Source organism: Anolis carolinensis, chromosome 4, assembly GCF_035594765.1.
Source record: "Anolis carolinensis isolate JA03-04 chromosome 4, rAnoCar3.1.pri, whole genome shotgun sequence".
In the NCBI taxonomy this organism is placed as follows: Eukaryota; Metazoa; Chordata; class Lepidosauria; order Squamata; family Dactyloidae; genus Anolis; species Anolis carolinensis.
The window spans coordinates 29138720-29161132 of record NC_085844.1 but is presented as its reverse complement, the minus strand read 5'-3'; the positions used below and the strand labels follow the sequence as shown (position 1 = coordinate 29161132).

Here is a 22413-nt window from a genome sequence, read left to right as displayed (position 1 = left end):
ATGCAAGACCAGGAACATGACTAGGAGGGAAGAAATCCCATTCACACTACAATTAATCACATCTGAAAGCAGGAAAAGAAGAGTGTACAAATCCCCTGTATATATGTATTTGCATTATATGGCAACATAAATGAGGGCCTATGTTAAATAGCATGAGGAAGAAAACTGTGAAGGTTTCCACAGGCCAATAGCCAAAGTGCAACTGGAGTACCACAGCACCACTTTCAGGGCTTATCCATCCAGAGAGAAATAACACAAATAGTGCTTGCAAATTCCATCCAGGAGAACAGTGGTTGATTGTATTGAAAGACATCAAAGATCCAACAGAACCAATAGGAACATAGTCCTTTATCTAATTCCTAGCATAAGTATCAAGGTAACCAGGTCTGTTTCTATCCTATATCCATGAATGCAGACTGAAAATATGTAAATCAGTAATTCCAAAATTAGTGCTCCAGGTGTTTTGGATTTCAGTTCCCAGAAGTTCTCAGTTGACTTGGCCAATGATCAGGGATTCTGAAAACTAAAGTCCAAAACACCTGGAAAACCAGAGTTTGGGAAACACTAATTTAGATAATCCATTGCATCTAAAAGCCTTTTTAACTTGCATGTCAGCACAGATTCCAGTACTATCCTTAGAAATTGAATATTGGTAGTTCGTCTATGGCAGTGGTTCTCAACCTGTGGGTCCCCAGGTGTTTTGGCCTACAACTCCCAGAAATCTCATCCAGTTTACCAGCTGTTAGGATTTATAGGAGTTGAAGGCCAAAACATCTGGGGAGAACCAGGCTGGGAACCACTGATTTATGGTATCAATGGGGTATACAAGAATATTCTTATCACGGTCTCTTTTAGCTCCAGCAAACAACTGACCTCTCCTTCTAATCATGAAGCCAGGCTCAGCCTGGTCTAATTTTTTTTGAGCCAGGAAGGGCAAGGGTCTAGTCACAGATTCTGTCCACATTCTGGGGCTATACAAATTGAAACTTATATCTTATCACTTGATGAGTAGTTGCACTGCATAACTTTGTATAGAAGCAAACTTCCTTGGAGTAGATATGTCACAGTTCAAATCATAAAAATAGCCAAACTGTTGTCGACCGCATTTTTAGGGGATCGGGCCCCTTAAGGAGAGAGCCGATCCGGTCCTGAGAGAACGGACCTTGGCGGAGCCAATAGGAGAATATGAGCCGCAATACAACCTGGAGCCGAAATGAAGAAGGTCCGCCAAAGTTGAAGGAAAATCCGCCAAGGAGTCTTTATTGAGCGATTCAGCTGAAAAGGACTCTAGTAGTGATCATTCAGTCTACTAGGGTACCATATAATCAAAATACAGCCATATTTATACAAAATTTCAGTCTGACAGCCCTTTGAATTTCCCGCCCCGCTCCCCCGCCCATCTGATCGTGGATAGGCTAGAAGGTTGAACGAGGCGGGCTTTCGTTTCCCGCCTTGCTCTGTTGGCCCAATAGGGAGCTGCTTTTTGTCCCCACTCAGGCCAATCAGGAAGGAGAAGGCGGGAGTTATTGAAACAATGAAGTGACAGGGCAGGAAATATCATATTAATTCCTGCTAGACCGATTTCTAAAGGGATTAATGACAGCAATCAAGGGTTCCTGTCACGTATACAGATTTTAGATATGCCTTGGGGTGTCAGAGGTGGAAGTAAGGATGGGTAGTAATGAGCCATATTTACAGGCTCCACAGGGCGCCTTCCTGAGGTGTCCTGGAATTTCCTTAGGATGAGATATGACAATGTTTGCCTTGGGGGCGAATCACCTTTAATTCGGCGACTCAAGCCTTATATTGTCCATGCAATCTGAATTAGATTGGGTTAAGCTGTGGCAGATTATCCTTTTGTTTTTGGGAAGGGAAGCCTGGGTCATAGAAAATGGGACAGGTTCTGGGGTTCAAGTTGAGTTCAAAATATTTCCTATTTGATTTCATGACTTGGCAATTATATGAAATAAAATGAAAAATAAAATAAAGTTGGAATATAAACCCTGCTGGGAAAAATACATATTTTCCGGGGATCCCAAAGAGTACAAATACATATAGGCAGACAGATAGATTTCATGGAAATAAGGGAGAATCCATAAAAGTGAGTTACATTGCATAAGGGGGAATCATGAATGATATAAACAATTGAAAAACATTTGATAAATACGAAGTTCATAACATCTGGGGAACCCAATATGGAAATTCATAAAAGTGGAGTTTTAGCAGCATGATTTTACAATTCATGAAGTTGTTATCTCTTGCCTCAGAGTGCAGGGATAATCCACAGTAAACTCCAGTAAAAAGTCTCAATCACCTTCTACTATAAATATATGGAATATAGAACATAAAGTCTTGACTTTTGAACTATCTTTTACAAAGTCCTGGGGGGGGGAGGGTGGTCATCTCGATCACAAAACCATTGTAGTCCTTAAGAAATCATTTTACAAATATGATTGCTTTTTAAAGCATATTGAATGTAAAAAAAAATTACAATAATTCTAATAGAGACTGCCTGGTGAAAATGTTCATCTCATTTCTTGTTCACACAGTATTGCGTCCTGATTGTATTACTTCACTCTTCTTCCTGAGAAATGGAGAAAATGATCTCATGCTTCCTTTTGCTGGTTGGAGTTTTCCTTATCGCAGCCAGGGAGAGACGTGTTCCAGAGTCACTTTCAAGTCAAAGAAATGATGCACTTTTACTTGGTGAGTTGCAGCAAATTTGTCTCAAAGAAGAAAAAAACCCACGAAACCTTCTATACAAGCCAGGACTTTTTTCTCTCTTAAGAGGATGATTTTATAAGACAAGGAAAGAGAAAAGTAGATAAGTTTTAGAAAGGGGCTTGCTTTGGAAGTATGGATTCAGTATTTAAAGTGCAACAACAACAATTTTATTTCTTACCTGGCTCTCCTTGTGGCTCGAGGCGGGTCACAACATAGTTAAAAACACGTAATCATTGTAAACATTCTAATACAAATATTAAAACATATTTCTATAAAACACACATTTCTATAAAATACATGGTAAAATACACAGAACGAAGATCTGGTTTTTAGAAAGAAAGTTGAAACCTGGCTGTGGAACCAGTCATTTGGGGAGCAGCACAACCACAGTGCAATATACTTCCACAGAGCCAATATAAATGAAGCAGCTTGGAGTATGACTGCGGGACAAAGTAAAGACTTTCTGTATATATTTAAGATTTCAATATTAATGTCAAAAATACATAGTATGATTTTACATAAGATTTGTGCTACATTAGAACAATAAAGACAAATATCACTTAAGTAAAATAAACATTAAATATTAAATAAAAAATCAAATAAGGTGTAAACACTAAGCTAATCTGGGAATCTGCTAAACCACATCCAAAGAAGTGGTTTAAACCAGTATAAAAACAATTGGGATGACTGGGCTGGGCTGTGGCGCAGGCTGGATAGCAGCCAGCTGCAACAAATCATTCTGACCAAGAGGTCATGAGTTCGAGGCCAGCCCGTGCCTGCGTCTGTCTCTGTTCTATGTTATGGCATTGAATGTTTGCCTTATATATGTGCAATGTGATCCACCCTGAGTCCCCTTCAGGGTGAGAAGGGCGGAATATAAATACTGTAAATAAATAAAATAATTAATAAATAAGTACGTTCCAGTCTACTTGGAATACACAAAGCTCATTCCAGAAGCGTGTTTAAGAACTGATCCAAGAGTCCAAAAGAGCTTTGACTCGTGATTAGGTGCAATGTTTTAATATGTTTTTAACAGTTTTTAATTGTATTTATATGCTTTATTTGATTTTATAGTCTAATGTATTATGTATCTGTTTTCTTTTATGTTTCAATGTGGCACTCAATAATTGCCAAAACTAGAAGCTGCTCTGTGTCCCCTTCGAGGTGAAATAGAGCAGGATAGAAATACATTAAACAAATAAATAAAATACAAGACACAAGTTTAAAACTAATCATTAAAACTGACTGGGTAGACCAGGATAGGTTTTCAATTGTGTCTTAAATTCTGACAATAATATAGGTGTTTCCAAACTTTTCTATTTTTTAAAGTTCAGAAAGTGAAAAGAGAATTAAAAAAATACTATTAACTATTGGCAACAATCGGCCCTCAAAAATTAAGAATCCAAGTACCAACTGATCTTTGCAAGCATGACCATGATGGAGTAGAAGTTATGAAAACATTTTAAAGGAAAGAGAGATACAATTCTCTTGAAATATATAGGACAAATACTGCATGCAGTTAACAGTATTCCAATGACCCTTTTAAAACCAAAAATCTTCTTTCAGGATGGCAGTGAGACTGGAAAAGTAGCAAGAGGCTGATGTGGAGCAGGGAAGCAATAGAAAGGAAAAAAGAGCACTCCTTTTTTCAAGCCCTTTTGCATTGGTTTTTACTATTTAGGAATAGTAGCATCAGGCTGCTGCTATGTTCCTCTGTAGTGTAATGTCTAGTTTTACACTTAGAATGAAACATAAATGTTGGGAAAGTGCTGCTGTCAATAAGATTAATTATCTGAATAACCTTGGAATGAATTTCTACAGTGAATCTGTTCTGCCATATGAGATCATACATTTTTCTGCCCTTATTGCTTATGAGATTGCAAATAAACACTGCATTCCCAGTAGAGTTTAAGACTCTAATTTTCAGAAGTTAATTGCATGTTCACAATTCTCTGATCTTTAATATTGCTTTCTTTAGTTCTATCTGAATTATATGAGTCTACACTTAACATATAATGCAGTTCCAAACTGCATTATATGGCAGTGTAGATGGGGCCTTTGTTGAAACGGACTTGTAAACTTAGCTGAGGTTGGAGGAGGAAAGACATTTATTTCTTGTTTCCATAAATGAAGTCAGAGTTAGATTTGTGGGCATTGTCCTTTGAGGCAAGTACTCTTCACTTCCACGTGACATTTGCAATTCTGACCTTGAGGAAAACTTTTCATTTGGCCCAATATCTTCTTATTTCTAAGAATTTGTTTATAGAATCATAGAACATATAAACACTCCTCTGTTTTGGAATTCTAACAGGCCTAGAGGAAGTAATCGTTCTAAGCCCTTTCCAGATGACAATTAGCATTCAAAACCTCAACAATGGTGCCAGCATTCCAGGAGGATGTCTCTTGGAGAAATTAACTAACCCCAAATTCATAAATGTAGCCACAAACCACTCAAGATAGAGTGGAGGATTTTTGTATATTGCCTTAAATGTGAAACCAAATTCTCTATGTACATACATACTCAGGCAAATACATGTTTTTGTTATACTTTTCCTTCCCTGCCCTTCTTGAATGAATGAGACACTGTCTCACAAATACATTCAGAAAAAAACTCATTTCACATTGTGTCATGGCCATTTTTAATCAGTTGTGTTTTTTTTTCATGTTGTGGCTTCATCTAACTCAGGCATGGGCAAACTTGGGCCCTCCAGGTGTTTTGGACTTCAACTCTCACAATTCCTAATAGCCTATTGGCTGTTAGGAATTGTGGGAGTTGAAGTCCAAAACACCTCGAGGGTCCAAGTTTGCTTATGCCTGATCTAACTGAATGTATGAAATGGAACCAATGGTGACTAAAGTACTTTGGGCTCATCTCCAATGGTGACAAGCCAAGACAAGGATGTGTTAATAAATGGTATATCCTTTAAAATGCCTACCTTGGTCTTTACATTTAGCAGAATTTGACCTTATATTATTATTATTATTATTATTATTATTATTATTATTATTATTATTTACAGTATTTATATTCCGCCCTTCTCACCCCGAAGGGGATTCAGGGCGGATCACAATATGTACGTATAGGGCAAACATTCAATGCCCATAAACACATCGAACTGAGACAGAGACAGACAGACAGACAGACACAGAGGCAATTTAACCTTCTCCTGAAGGGATGTTCAATTCTGACTACAGGGGGGAGCAGCTGCTTCATCATCCACTCTGACGGCACTTCCTCACTTCCTCATTCCAACATTGTAAATTAGTTAAACTTGCCTCCCCACTTTTTATAAGTGGTACCTTATTTCTTACTTGATAGATGCAACTATCTTTCGGGTTGCTAGGTCAGCAACAAGCAGGGGCTATATTTTATTTTTAATTGACGGGTGCTCACCCCGCCATGGGCTGGCCTCGAACTCATGACCTCATGGTCAGAGTGATTTATTGCAGCAGCTGTTTACCAGCCTGCGCCACAGTCTGCCCCCAAGTAGTAGTATTCTAAGTAGTAGAATGTTTACATGGTCAGCATGCATGATTTTAAAGTCCATGGCAAGTGAAATGTGAGAGTCACTTTGCTTGGACAAAAGGGGGAAATGCAGCAAAACAGGATAACCAAATGTCCTGGATGGGTTCTAGGTCTGAAGCCATAACATATCAATGAACAGAGAGCTTGTACATAAGGGGGCTGGTTCAAGTTAAAGAAAGAAGATTACCCTGACAATACACTTCTTAGAAGAGAAACATTTCTGTAGGCCCTACAGAAAGAAGTAGAAAGTGCTTCGTTCCCCATGACATCTTGACTAAAAGTTTCATCAGAGACTTCAGCAAATTGGCCAAATGTCCTTACAGTTTTTCCTTCCAGATGTCTATCCCATTGGCAAAGGGAATAAGGAACCATAAACTGACATCTAGTCTTGTAGTTAGTGGTCTGTGCCAACTGCCAGTACATTGACATCATGTCTAATATGGTCCATGTTCTGTACTTGGAGCACTAAATGGTTTCACTGGAAGTGGGTAAGAGAAATGTTTGACCCCAAATCCTGAGCAGTGCGTAAAGCTCTTCTGATTTTTTAAAAATACATCTGAATCAACATAGAGAATTCCAGCTTCAGGCATGATTGGAAGAAGAAACAATAAAGTGGATCCAACTCCTCAGGTTCAGGGCCAGACCTCCTAGTTTGGGCTCATCTCCAGTGGTGACTACATTAAGTGTAGCCCTTCAGATCTGATTTTTTCCTGACTTCATTCCTATAAATATCCCTTACATGTTATCTGTGTGCAATTATTATGCTGTGATCTTTAGTGTTTTATTCTACTTCTATTCCAAAGGAGTAATAATTAGGCCCAGCAGCGAGACAATTATATAGAAAGGGGATAAATATGCCAACATTTCTGCATTGCATTAGAAATGGAATGCCATTATGGTCATTTTGGCACACATTTATTAACCTCCGATTCTGAAAGAGTTAGCAACCTTTCTGTGATCCTGCATCTGAGAAGAAAGCAACATTGTAGCCTGCAAATTAATAAAACCATACAGTTACTTCATAGCCCACAAATAGCGGCCTTGTTCTATGCCCACATATTACTTGAGTTGATGAGAAAATTTTTGGATAAGTCTACTGGAAACAAGGGCATTTCCTGCCTCTCACAGGTCAAGAACCATGCGGTTAGTACATATCTTTCAGCTCCTCATGGCTCAAGGCAGGTACAACATTATTATTGTGGTTATTATTATTATATTTATTTATACCCCACTTTATCTCTCCTGCAGGAGACTCAAAGCGGCGTAATATACACATGGATAAAACACAATACCATTAAAAGACATATATTAAAATACATTGAACAATTATTAAACACCAATACTAATAAATTGAGCCCCTGATGGCACAGCAGGTTAAACCGCTGATCTGCTGAACTTGTTGATCGAAAAGTCGGTGATTCAAATCCGGGGAGCGGGGTGAGCTCCCACTGTTAGCCCCACCTTCTTCCAACCTAGCAGTTCGAAAACATGCAAATGTAAGTAGATCAATAGGCACCGGTTTGGTGGGAATTAAATAGTGTTTCATACAGTCATGCTAGCCACATTACCTATGGACAACGCCGGCTCTTCGGCTTAGAAATAGAGATGAGCACCAGCCTCCAGAGTTGGACACGACTAATGTCAGGGGAAAATGTTTACCTTTACCTACTAATAAATTGGAAAGTTAAAAATCAGAAAATGAAATTTCTTGGGTAAGCCTACTGGAAGAGATAAATCTTTAATTGTGTCTTATTTTGACAGGTCATTTAATTGTCAAATCTCTCCTGGCAGGTCATTCCACAGTTTAGTACATTTCAGTTTTCTTAGTACTAATTTTTTTAAAAAACACTCAGTGGATCAATTCATTTAGATTCAATTTGCCCATGGTTTACGTCATTCATTGCTAGATATTGTTTTATTCTTCTTTCCTTCCAGAAGAATTTTGCAGTGACAAACGTCTTGACCTTGTGTTCATCATTGACAGCTCTCGCAGCGTTCGCCCATATGACTTTGAGAAAGTGAAGGAATTCATCTTAAACATCCTTCAGTTTTTGGACATCCGGCCAGATGTCACTAGAGTGGGACTTATCCAATACGGCAGCACAGTCAAGAATGAATTTTCCCTGAAGACCTTTGCAAGGAAACAGGACATGGAGAGAGCAGTGAGGAGAATGATGTACCTTTCCACGGGCACCATGACGGGATTAGCCATCCAGTTTGCAGTGAACATTGCCTTTTCCGAGACCGAAGGGGCTCGGCCACTCAGCCAGAATGTGCCCAGAGTTATCATGATCGTGACCGATGGCAGGCCCCAAGATCCGGTTGCCGAAATTGCAGCAAAAGCCCGAAACTCCGGAATCCTAATTTTTGCGATTGGTGTGGGAAGAGTAGATATGAATACACTGAAATCCATTGGGAGTGAACCTTACGAAGACCATGTCTTTTTGGTTGCAAATTTCAGCCAGATTGAAACGTTGACGTCTGTGTTCCAGAATAAACTATGTGGTAAGGCTGTAAACTGATCATTTAAAAGACTTCATTGAAAGTATTCAGTTTCTCCAAAGAAAAACAGTTATATCTATATTTGTCGACAGAGATATGCACACAGTGTTTTAAAAAGAAAATAGATATGCTAGAAAGGTTGCATCTTTAATCTCAGTAACAGCAGGTTGTAATCTACTTAGAGAAGAGACAGCTTTCTTGTAATGTACCATGAAGAAGTCCAGATATAACAACAAACAAACAACAAATCGTTTGTCATTATGTGCATAGCTCCCAGGATGTCTGGGACTCAGACTCAATCCTTCTCCTTCACATTTGGGGAAGAAACTGCAAGTTATTGGTTACAGTTTGTAACAAGTCACCTATTTTTATCTGAATATGGTCAAACTGTACAGTCAGCTCTCCACATTCACAAGGGTTAGGGGCACAAGATCCCCATTAATGTGAAAAACCACAAATAAAGAAATCACAGAGAGCTTTTTTACCTGATTGAACACCTCTCTAGGAACTTCTAGATCTTCTAGAACAACCCTGTGGTCAACTTCCACATAGAATCACATTGGAGGATCTAGAGGAGTGCTTCCCAAGCTTTGGTCTTCCAGGTGTTTTGGACTTCAGCTCCCACAGTTCCTAATTGCTGGTCAACTGACTAGTTTCTGGGAGTTGTAGTCCAAAGCACCTGGAGGACCAAAGGTTGAGAACCACTCATCTAGAGGTTCCATGAGAGGAGTTCTCTGTAGAAATCTCTCAGTCCTCAAGTATAATGGGAGAAGGTTGACCAAAAAGTCATGCTGGGAGATCTAGAACTTCCAAAAAAGAACATCATAATTAAATCTGTGAATCATCTAATCACCAAAAGTTAAAACTACAAATTTGGAGTGACAACTGTATTTACAGTTGCACTATAAAACCAAACTATATCTTGATATCCTTGTTTGTTCATTAATTCCAATTTCTGTCAAGCACGATTTCCCAAATTTCAGCTGAAATGGAAAAGTGTGCTTTGTTACAAACCACACCCGGCAGTTTTAAATTTCGTTAAAGAATAAAGATGGCAGGAAAGGGAGGTAGAGCACATGAGCCCAAGGATCCATTTTGAAAGTTTACATAAAGAAAAATGATTTGTCATAATGTCAAAATCAGGTTACGCCTTAATAGAAAATACTGTAAATCAAGTGATGTTATTCATACACCCATATGTTCATGGATTTCTTTATTTTTATCTCTCTGGCTACTATTCAGACATGGAATCTTTGACCTTTATTCCAAAGTGGGATGTGTGTTATTTCCATTTTTCATCCTTCTCACTATGTAGCAATCAAGATATCTTCTGCAGGAATGTCTTTCGTTTCAGAAATGTTTTTTAATTATATTAATCATTCTCATTGTTCATCCTTATGCTTAAAATTTAAATAGTTGAAAAAAGCTATTGAAGATAATAATGATATCCACAGATATTAACACAAAAATTCAAAGAGCTAATGCATTATATACACACTAGCATTTAGATTATCTAAATGCTTTTCCATATATGGAATGGATGTGGTATTAAATATAACCATGTGTATCATATGTTGAATTATTTGACATTCACTGTGATGGAAATTGGCAAAACATAAAAGATTAACAACAATTATATGTTTTTATGCACATATAAATTTATATTTGCATCATACTTAGTGATTATCACATTAATATTTATTTTCTTTGTCTGTTTTAAAATATTTTGGAACTCCAAACTTTCTCATAAATTGTCCATTTGTTGTTCTAACTAGAATATTACTTTTCTTTTTCAGTTCAACACATGTGCAGTGTAATTGAACAACATGGTTGCGATCATTTCTGCATCAACACTCCTGGCTCTTATGTGTGTAAATGTAAACAGGGATATATTTTGAACTCAGACCAGAAGACTTGCAATAGTAAGTTTCATACTGTTGCCTCTTAAATCATATAAACTGGAAAACACATACCATGAATGCATTAATTTTTCATAAAGAATAAGAGAACCAGAATATCAATTTCCTCAAAATATGTCTTATAAACTAAAATGGTTGCATAAAGTGTGTATGTGTGTCCACACTTGTATACATTAATATACAATCTCACATTGCCATCAGTGAACTCAAGGTGACATGCCTTTTGTCCCCATTTTATTCTCACAAGAGACTAGGTCTGCTGGTTGTTATTATTATTTCTATTTCCTGTTTTTATCTCTTAATTGAGGCAAAAATATCATGGAAAGGATAAGGATAATTACTTATGCCTCACAAAAGAAGAGCATTTCAACACATTTCAGCAAACATTTTATTTAGAATTAACAATATAAACACAAGAATGAAACAAGCAGGTCTGGTAAGTCTTGCATAAATAAACAGAAACATTTTGAACTTCATAGAAACTATTTGAAAAGTTCTTTCAAAATATGTCCATGAATAACATTTTCTTTTACCAGCCTCCACTTTTGTTATGGTTTTCATTTTGTTAGTTACAGATATATACTTTTTTTCAACTGGTTGAAGAATGCTGCTGAGTGAGGCTTTGCAGATTTGCTTTTTCTCTGTTTCGCTGCGCACATAAAAACTTCTGGAAATGTTGCCATTTGCTTTGACTATTGTAGACAAGCACACTCTGCTGCTGTAGATTGGCTATTGAAGAAACCCATTTCCCTCATTTGCACTGATTACTACAAACATGCGGCTGGCACAGAAAATCTTGTGTTTCTCTAGTTCTCCTTTACTGCTTTCTTAATGCCAATGCTGCCAGCATACGTATATCCAACTAGACAGAGAAAAGGGGGGAAAGGAGGATGAACAGTCATAAAAAGACTTTGTGTTAAAGTCTTTTGTATAAACAGATAAAATAAAATGTATTATGTATTTCTAATTAATGTATAGAGACTCATAAGGGTACAGTTCAATTATCCGGGTGGAGGCCAAAAGAGGGCGCTAGTGAGAGAAGGATAGTCCATTTTAGAGGGTGTTGAAGGAGTAAGACCATTTCCCCCCTGTTTTCCTGTTATTCCCCCCACCCATGTCACCATTGTGGAAATAACCCTCGCTTATGACATGGGAAGTGGGGAGGGGAAATAACCAGAGAAAAGGGGGGAAATTGTTTTCTTCCTTCTATTCCCCCCACCATAAAATGGACTACCTAGGTCCCCTTGTGGAATGTGCCTGGATAATGGAACAGGACCCAAATAAGTTGCTGGAGTAGGAAATAAAGTTTGAAAGGCAGTATAGCATAGTGGTTTGATTTTTGGGCTAGGACTGTGGGACCATAATTTAGGAAAATAGAATATCTATATATATAAAAGGGTAATGGAATCACGGCACCAGACAAAACAACTAAACTAAACGCCCCACAACCTTGAAAATTGACCACACAACCTCTCATCCATGCCTCTACGTTCATACAAAAAAAAGAAAAGAAAAATTAAGTCCTAGCCACAGCAACGCGTGGCCGGGCACAGCTAGTAATACACACACACACACACACACACACACCTCTGCTATAATTCTCTCTCTCTAGGAAAATATTTTACATTCTTTTGCCTCACATCCACTCTGGTAATGATTCTACACTCTCCTTTATAAGCATTAACCACTCCTAAATGCCATGAATTAGTGGCATTGTTGTTGCTCATCATTTTCTAGAGTAATTAAAGATCTATATACAGTAGAGTCTCACTTATCCAACATAAATGGGCCGGCAGAATGTTGGATAAGCGAATATGTTGGATAATAAGGAGGCATTAAGGAAAAGCCTATTAAACATCAAATTAGGTTATGATTTTACAAATTAAGCACCAAAACATCATGTTAGACAACAAATTTGGCAGAAAAAGTAGTTCAAGTACGCAGTAATGCTATGTAGTAATTACTGTATTTATGAATGTAGCACCAAAATATCATGATATATTGAAAACATTGACTACAAAAATGCGTTGGATAATCCAGAATGTTGGATAAGCGAGTGTTGGATAAGTGAGACTCTACTGTATGTATGTGTGTGTGTGTATGTGTGTGTATATATATATATATATATATATATATATATATATATATATATATATAAAATATTTTTAAAAAAAACTTTGGCCTAGGCTACTCTCCAGTTTTTATCACTTTGCAGAATGACAAAAAAACCTGCAGCAATGTACATCTGTTAACTAGAGCAAAGGGATGTTATGGCACCAAATATTATACAAAAGGTGTCACAGCCTTACTGTAATATATACAACACTGCTGCATATGCACACACAGCACTGAAGTGCCTGAGGAGGCTATTAAAAAGGTCTTGAGTCAAACACAACTAGATTTTTATCCACTCTGTTTAGTTAATGGCTCTTCCTTGCTCTTGGAAGTTTTCCATAAAACCAGCCACAGTCTCCTTCTGGACTGCCTTTCGCGGATGGGACTGAAGAACTCTTTTCTGTAGTGGTTTCAGACCTTCATTGGGAACCAGACTTAGAAAATGATTTGGAGGAATACTTATTTAACATCATGATGATTGGCCAATGGGGTTCCTCTGGGCTTGGTTCTGTCCCACATGATGTTTAATATCTATATGAAACTTCTGGGAGAAGTTACCCAGATATTTGGAGCTTAATGTCCTGAGAGCTGTAACTATACTGAACTCCATAGTTTCGCATTGATGTGGCATTGTGGGCTGTGCAGTGGTGGTTGGAGTGTGGAGGGATGAATGTGTTGTTTTGTGATGTGTGATGGGGAAAGCATTTAATTTTGTTGTACAATGTACAATGATATTATTATTATTATTATTATTATCTGCATTTATATACCACTTTTCTCCCCCCTGGGGGGACTCAAAGCGGTTTACCACATAATGGTGAAATGCCAACCATACATTAGAAAACATAACAGAGTGATCAAATTATAAACAATAAAATGAACAATATCAGGTGTACTTATCGAACAACTAAAAAATAACAAAAATAGAAATTTAAATATATATACAGTAGAGTCTCACTTATCCAACATAAACGGGCCGGCAGAATGTTGGATAAGTGAATATGTTGGATAATAAGGAGAGATTAAGAAAAAACCTATTAAACATCAAAATAGGTTATGATTTTACAAATTAAGCACCAAAACATCATGTTATACAACAAATTTGACAGAAAAAGTAGTTCATTGCACATTAATGCTATGTAGTAATTACTGTATTTACGAATTTAGCACCAAAATATCATGATATATTGAAAACATTGACTACAAAAATGTGTTGGATAATCCAGAACGTTGGATAAGTGAGGCTCTATTGTATATATAAAGCTATTTTGTTCTGTGATATTATGAAATATCTGAAATATTATGTTTATTTATGTTTTATTTTTTGTTATTATTTGGTTAGTCTTATACAGTCTTAGGTTGTTTCATTTTATTTGATCTGATTGAATACTTGTCTGTTTTGGCATTGAATGCTTGCCAATTTGTTATATTGCTGGAAACCTCCCTGAATCTCCTCGGGGAGATAGGGAGGGTTATAAATAAAGAATTGTTATTATTATTATTATTATTATTATTATTATTATTATTCCATTCTAACAGCCAACTCTATCTTTCACTTTCATCTGACTCCAAGGAAGCGGTTTCAGAACAAAAACAGTGTCTACTGTCAGTTGACTAGTAGTGAGAATGAAGAAACCAAGTTAATCTGATACCAATCAATCGTAAGGCAAATCAGGAAATAGGTTTTCATCTTGTGCTGAACAGAGTTACACTTGCCATAGATACGCAGGTTAAGCATACTCCTGCATGTAGACTTGAGGTTGCGTGTCCAGTTTTAGTGGTGGCCAGGGGGTGGCTTTGCTTAGCTAAACTAGCCACATGAACATCTCCAGGGTGCACCAACTGCACAGCTAAAACTAGTGCACCTTGGAGAGATCAATGTGGCTACACTGATACATGTTTTGATTACATCACATTTTGATTGTTGTTGTACACTCTATGAGAGGCTACCTTTGGAAATCGTTCTGAAACTTCAGTACATCTCAAATGCAGCAGCCAGGTTACTAACCTAGGCTGGTGAAAATATCATGTGATTCCCCCTGGCGAAACAACTTCATTGGCTACCAATCCATTTCCACACTTTTAAAGAACTCACCAGTTGGGTCCAGACTGCCTAAAAGACTGCATTTCCTATATGAACCAGCCAGAGGGGAAGGCTTTGCCTCGATCCCAGCGTTGCCACAGGTGCATTTTGTAAGGAGCCTTTGCAGAGATAGCTCCAGGTTGCAGTAGGTTTGGTTGCCTCTTCCTGATTTCTTTTTCTGTCATAGGGCAGAACACTGTTTGAAAATGGTGTGCTGTGCTTTCCCCCCCTTTTTAAATTATGTTGTATATTTTAGAATGTTTTAAATCATATGTTGTTCAACAACATTTATTTATTTATTTATTTATTTATTTATTACAATATTTATATCCCGCCCTTCTCACCCAACAGAGGACTCAGGGCGACTTACAATAAAACACACAAATTGTTGATTAATTGTTTTTTAACTTTTGTAAAGTAAAGTTTTGGCTGCATTTTTAGTTCAAATGATAGTAAGTTGCTTTAGGTCCCATTCCAGGTGAAAAGGCAAAAAAGTCTAAAATGTAAAAATCCATCTATTTTTCCTTTCTAAGCCTACCATTTCTACTTCTGGGTGGGCCACTTGCCATCAGCATTCAAGCAGCCAGATACATAGCTTTCCAAATCTTGCTTTGTGATTTTCCTAGCATCCTCTCTACTCCTTATTTGGCAAACACAAATCCCTGTGCGCCTTTGCCTTTGCCTGTTAGGAGAGCAGCATAGCCAAATATTTTTCTTATCTCTTAAGATTTTAGTTATGGAGTAAAAGCAGTCTAATATATTTTCCAAATAGTTGTCTTTATTTCTTTCCTCCACTTGAAATAGTTATTTCTCTGCTTGTTGAAACAAAGAACCATAGAATTTCAAAGTTGGGTGGGACTATAAGAGCCACATAGTACAGCCCATGGCATTTAAGAATACATAACTAAAGCACTCCTAAAAGATGACACTCCAGCTTCAACTTCAAGATCTCCAATGGAGAATCAACAACCCTCCAAAGCAGTCTAGCCTATTGTCAAATAGTTCTTGGAATACAGATTTCTTTCCATGCCCCATGTAAGCCGCCCCGAGTCCCCGCAGAGAGATGGTGGCGGGCTATAAATAAAGTATTATTATTATTATTATTATTATTATTATTATTATTTCCTATATCCATATTCCCCGTGGATACAGGAGTCTTACTATAAATATAATGTTTTAGAGCTTGAAAATTTTATGGCCAAGATTCTGTATCAGCAATTTAGTTAAGTGAAGTTAACTAATAAGTGTAATTATACTAAGTAAAATATACTGTATAAAGTATACTTAAGTATAAGTAGTGTCTCCTGGCCCAATACTATCCCAAACCTTGTGGAGATCTATTCTGAGGATGTTCAAACACGATTCCCCTGTGACTTGAACACCCTTAGAACAGATCTCTTTCTCAAGTAGTTGGTGCCCAGTAAAGTAGATTGGATGGTACTTACGATAGTGGCAATAATGGTACAGTTGTGACCTCTGCCCTATATCCCAGGATGTCATCCCAGATTAACTGCTTAGAACTGGATTATATGAGTCTCCACTGCCATATAATCTGGAATAAACAGATAACCTGGGATTAGACCCTGGGATATAGGGCAGTATAGAAGAGGCCCGAGTAGCCATGGCACATGGCTACAACTTCATGTTCACAACCACTAATCACCATTGCGACACGATTGCCACAACTGTAACTACTTTACAGCTACAACCTACTTTAATGGGCATGAGCTGCATGAAGAGAAAGAGGTCCATTCTTCTGTCAACTAGAACATAAACTATGGCAATCCTAGTGCTGTGTTCCTCCATGCCAAGGAAAACATGCTTAGTAGCATTGGAGGAACATCCTTCCAACAGCCCTGTTACACCTATTTTACACTGAGGCAACTGTAGAGGATGTGTATGATTGATGCAGATAAATGTAAACAATGTTGTTATTATGGATTTAGGCACAAGTTTATATAGTCCTGGTCAGATTTTTATTGCCTTATTTGTTTTAATCAATCACTTAAAAAAAAACTAACTACTTACTTGAAGACATTTTTCCAGGGTGGTTTACTGAAACGCATCAAGATAAAATACACAGTCTAAAATATGCATTCCAAAAAGTTTATTGGATGTGTCTTTGCTCTTTAACATTCAGGAACATACAAGACCAAAGATGTATTCCTCACTTGGCCTCTAAGCCGAGGCAGAAATAAATCAGGTCTGTTTATATTTTCTGACAATGTGTTGTCAACATAAACCAGATGTATTTAGTTAAATGTGAGCATCAGTTTTCAGTTAATTCTTCACTAAGCTTTTTGTCCTGAAATCATTTATACTCCAATAAACCCTCAAAAACCCTGGACTAAATCCACATTTCATTAAAGTCAGTGGGAAAGTTCACATTGATTAAAATGGTTATTGATTCTGCTCAGTGATTGCATCCTGCAGCCTGTCCTACACTTATAAAGCCCATTGATTTACTATAGAATTTATTCAGTTTGACACCACTTTAACAGCAATGGCTCAATAGCTCTTGCGAGTTGTAGTTTTACAAGCTCTCTAGCCTTTTCTGCCAAAGAGTGCTGGTGCTTCAACAAACTTCAAAACCTGGGATTACATTGCATTGTCCCATGACAGTTAAAATGGTGTCAAACTGCATTAATTTTACAGTGTAGATGCACTGAATTTTCTCAAATATCTTTAACTCTATTACTTTCAGTATTGTATTGTCATTCTTTGATAAGGTGCAATTTGATTTTCAGAGGATTCTTAATGTAAAATGGCTTTTTATATTGTGCTTTTTCTACAGTGAGAAAGTCGGCGAAGCATCAGTAGAGAACGATATAATTTTTTTTGTAATAATAGTTAACATAAAATAAAATACCTTAGAAACAAATGCATTGAGCATTAAGTTTTTCATTTCCTAAGGAAAAGTGTGTTTCATTTATAAAGTACATTGAGAATAAACTTCTTAAATCATACTGTGTTTGAACTAGATAGAAAACAAGCTTATGGCAAGTTTTAATAGGGAAATAATATATGCAGTGCTCTGAGCAAGCCCCATGTTCTTTCAATGTGTATGCAAGCAGCTGCTTTTTTCACCAAATAGTCATATATATATAACTAGTAAGTAAAGGTAAAGGTTTCCCCCTGACGTTAAGTCTAGTCATGTCTGACTGGGGGTTGGTGCTCATCTCCATTTCTAAGCCGAAGAGCCGGAGTTGTCCGTAGACACCTCCAAGGTCATGTGGCTGGCATGACTGCATGGAGCCTTGTTATACACACACATACTAGTTATGGACAATAATAAAACTAAAATTATTTTTAGTTGTAGAAAAACTTCAATGATACAACGTCATGAGAGAATACTTCTGGAACATGGCCATACAGCCATGGCCATACATACAACAACCCTTCAATGATACTGTTTTTTATATATTTATATATATTGAACTAGTGTTTAAAATGACTTGTTTATAACCACGTCTCCCCAACAGTTATCTCTAGATAACTGCAAATATATGGTTAAGGCTGTAAAAACCATCTCAATGTGCAAGGATGAAAACATTTTTAAAGTCACTGAAGGACTTTTGTTAATACAGTAGTGTCTCGCTTATCCAACATAAACGGGCCAGCAAAACGTTGGATAAGCAAAAATGTTGGATAATAAGGAGGGATTAAGGAAAAGCCTATTAAACATAAAATTACGTTATGATTTTACAAATTAAGCACCATTAAGCATCATGTTTTACAACAAATTGACAGAAAAAGCAGTTAAATACATGGTAACATTATGTAGTAATTATGGTATTTATGAATTTAGCACCAAAATATTGCAACATTTATTACAAAAACATTGACTACTAAAAGGCAGACTGTGTTGGATAATACAGAACGTTGGATAAGCGAAGGTTGGATAAGCAAGACTCTATTCTATTGGATTTCTAAACATAGGTTTAAAACCAGTTGTTACTCTCTGCTACTGTAGACTCATTGAATCCATGGGGCTAATATAAGTATCAAATACCAAATTCATATTTATTCAATGGATCTATTCTGTTTGAAAATCACAGTTGAATTCCTTTAGTCCTTTCTACTTTGCCTGGCAACATTTTTTGAATTGCAAAATTCTTATTCAACATCCTTCAAATAGCATTTGTAATACTTGTACAAGTTTGCATTTTGGGTTTGTTGGAGGTAGTTGTAGTTGTGTAGCACCTTGAGTTTTATACTTTTTCCATTCAAGGAACAATGTTTAAACAAATTGCTTGTGTGTATGCTATAGTGGAATTTATGTATGTTACAGAAGATAGAGGGATACATTTTAGTCCTTCTTTCTTCAAACTAACCCCACTCCTAAGTGTATTGGACTACCACTTCCATTATCCCAAGAAAGCATGGTCTGACTACAAATGCAAGGTTAATCAATGCTAATCAAGCTTGCTAACTGCTAATTCACACCTGCTTCAAACAGACAAGGGTTTTTTCTCCCATCCTGGACATTCCACAGATATATATACAGTCCACTTGCTTCACCTCTAACAGACCTCTGAAGATACCAGCCACAGATACAGGTGAAACATCAGGAGAGAATGCTACTGGAACAGAACCATACAGCCTGAAAAACTCACAGCAACTCAATGCCATACTTGTTACAGTACTTGTAGTCAGACACATTTGACTGACACCAGATTAGAAGTTTTAACCTAAGGTACACCAACAGTAACTGGCGGATTCATAAATATTTGGAACAATTATTGGAGAAAGTCAAGGCACTTGAACATTAATAAAGTACATGTAATATACTTATTTTTTTAAAGTAGACATTGAAGTCATTGAAAATGGTTAATCGTTGATCAGAGTGAAGCCAAGAAATTAGAAGATCACTAGGACTTGGAAGGGCAATTGACTTTGACCTACAGTAATCCCATGAATGAGAGACCTCCAAGGCCCCTTCTACACTGCCATATAATCCACTTCAAAGCAGATAATCTGGATTTTATATGGCAGTATAGAAGAGGCCCAAGCCACTCTTATCATCCACAGCCCTTACTGATTTAGGGATATATCTTTTCCAATTGAGCCCATCCATCTGAATTTTTTTCATTGCTTTTCACATTACCAAGCAGTATTGTCTTTTCTAGTGAGTCAGGTCCTCTCATGATACATCCAAAGTTCAACAATATCATCTTGGCTTTTATGAAGTGTTCTGACTTGATTTGCTCTAGGAACCATTTATTTGTCTTTTTAGCATTTACCATATGTTTCCTCAGCATAACATTTCTTATCAGCTTCCTTCACTTTCACAATCAGACATAGAAATGGAAAATATGACGGCATGGGAATTATAACTTTAACATACAATGATATGTCTGTGCACAATATAAACATAAAATATTATGTTGGATCTGTTGAAGCAAAAGCAGCGAATTGCTATAACATTAAATTTATTTATAACCTAAATTCTGGTTAACTAAAATTTGCATTTCATATTATCCTTATCTGACATATTTATACGACTTATTCATGTATCTTTTATTCTCTTGTTTGATTATATATTTCAATTTGCATTTTCAGGCTAAAATGAACAATAGAAAGAATGAGAAAAATAAAACAGTTTGTTATTGACTCTCAGTAACATTATACTCATTTCAATTTTTTGCAGCCCAGAACCTATGTGAGCTCAGAAAGCATGAGTGTGAACAGATATGTGTGAATACACCTGGATCATATGTCTGCCAATGTTATGATGGCTACAAACTCCTGGAAGATGGGAAGAACTGTCTCCGTATGTATGTTTTCTGTTTGCTCTTTACGAATCCACTAGGATAAAAGTGTTAACATTCCCTTTACACCCTAAAAGGGTTCTTATTCCAATATGATGTTTGATCAAAATGTTTGGGATTTTAAAGTTAATGTTGAGTACACTCAATGATTCGTGCAGCAGCAGAAACAATATATTCTTGTCTCCTAACATCAGAAATTCAGTCATATCAGAAATTACTGAAAGTTTTTTCAGTTTCAAAAACAGTTGCTGTGTGACATCAGGTGAAATAAACAGTTGCTGTGTGACATCAGGCTCAATACTATGGAAAGAAGAATGCTTAATATATAATTTATATTCTTCCCTTCTCACCCTGGAGGGGATTCAGGGTGGAACACAACAATTATACAGCAAGCACTCCATGCCAGGACATAAAATAATTATAAATATACACAAATGTTAAAGTCAGTTATATCTAGTATAAAATCAGCTATTTAAACCAACTGAGAACACCATGCTGGCTCCAAATGTCTCTAAAGATCTCATAAAACGAAAACTCCCATGATCCCCTAGCATTAAACCATGGCAATTCAGGTGTTGTCAAGCTGCATCCTAAGTTATTCAATTTTGGAGTTCATATCCATTCTTGGGCAGCATCCTAGTAGTGACATAAGCAGGTGTAACTGGAGGTTATGCTTTTATGTGTACAGCATGCATGTGTATAATGTTTCCCATCATGTAGGATCACATCCTTTAACAACAACCTCTAGCTGAGTTATACTCTAAACAGAAACACCCGAGTAGGTGAGTGTTACTTACCATTAATTGCGGGACCATCAACACTAGTCAAGCCTTAGTATACATCTAATAATTACATTTTATTCTAATGTAAGCATGCATTATTTAAACCCATCATACCTGCTTTTATATGCTCTACTTGTGTGTAGAATGTTAAACAATTACATGTAGAGTATGGAGCTAAATCTGTCAATATATATGTGTGTGTGTACACACACACACACACACACACACACACACTAGCTTGGGTACCCAGCAATGCTTGAGTTATTTGAAAAAGTCATTTTTTAAAATTTGATTAATGGCCCCGTTAAGAAAATGCATAATGTTGTGGGTGAACTCACATCATGCCAGGTTAACCTCCTCAAACTCCATCAGTACTTAAAGTTGGTCATGTTGGGCTTGTGTGGCAAGTCTGCTCCAGATGCATCCTTGGTGGGGTTCAGTGTGCTCTCTGGCAGCAGGATGAATTACAACCCCCACCATGATGGGTCAGTCCCCTCAAAACCTTCCAGTAGGTTCAGTCAGTTGTAGTGATTCTGTGTACGAAGTTTGATCCAGGTACATTGTTGGTGCGAGTCACAATTTCTCTGAATGTAGATGAAATCAAGGTAAATCTCACCCAAACCCCTCCAGTATTCAAATATTGGGTAATATTGGGTATGTGTGTCAAGTACGGTCCAGATCCATCGTCGTTTGGGTTCACAGTGCTCTATGGATGTAGATAAACTACAACTCCTATAAATCAAGGTCAATTTCCCCCAAATCCCCCCAGTATTTTCTGTTGATCATGGGGGTTCTGTGTGCCACATTTGGTCCAGATCCATTGTTGGTGAGGGTAAGAGTGTTCTGTTTTGATGCAGGGTGAACTACAACTTCTATCATGTTGAGTCAGTCTCCCAAACCCCTCCAGTATGTTCAGTTACTGATCAATTCCTGAATAGGAAAGGGTTATGGAAAAGAGAGTGGGCAGGTTCATGCAAATTCCACACCAATG

General features: G+C 37.1%; 1 protein-coding gene across 2 annotated transcripts in view; it reads left to right on the top strand.

Annotated features, from left to right (window-relative positions):
• Positions 1 to 22413, top strand: part of matn2 (matrilin 2) — a 73616-nt gene that overhangs the window by 7190 nt on the left and 44013 nt on the right. Inside the window, exons 2-5 of one of the 2 annotated variants that reach the window (XM_062980151.1) lie at positions 2550 to 2706; positions 8189 to 8755; positions 10549 to 10674; positions 20520 to 20642. In XM_062980151.1, the coding sequence (XP_062836221.1) occupies positions 2592 to 2706; positions 8189 to 8755; positions 10549 to 10674; positions 20520 to 20642 (931 nt within the window). In that variant the 5' untranslated portion in view covers positions 2550 to 2591. Of the gene's footprint in view, positions 1 to 2549; positions 2707 to 8185; positions 8756 to 10548; positions 10675 to 20519; positions 20643 to 22413 lie in introns of both variants that reach the window. The other variant, XM_062980150.1, reaches the window with a different exon arrangement.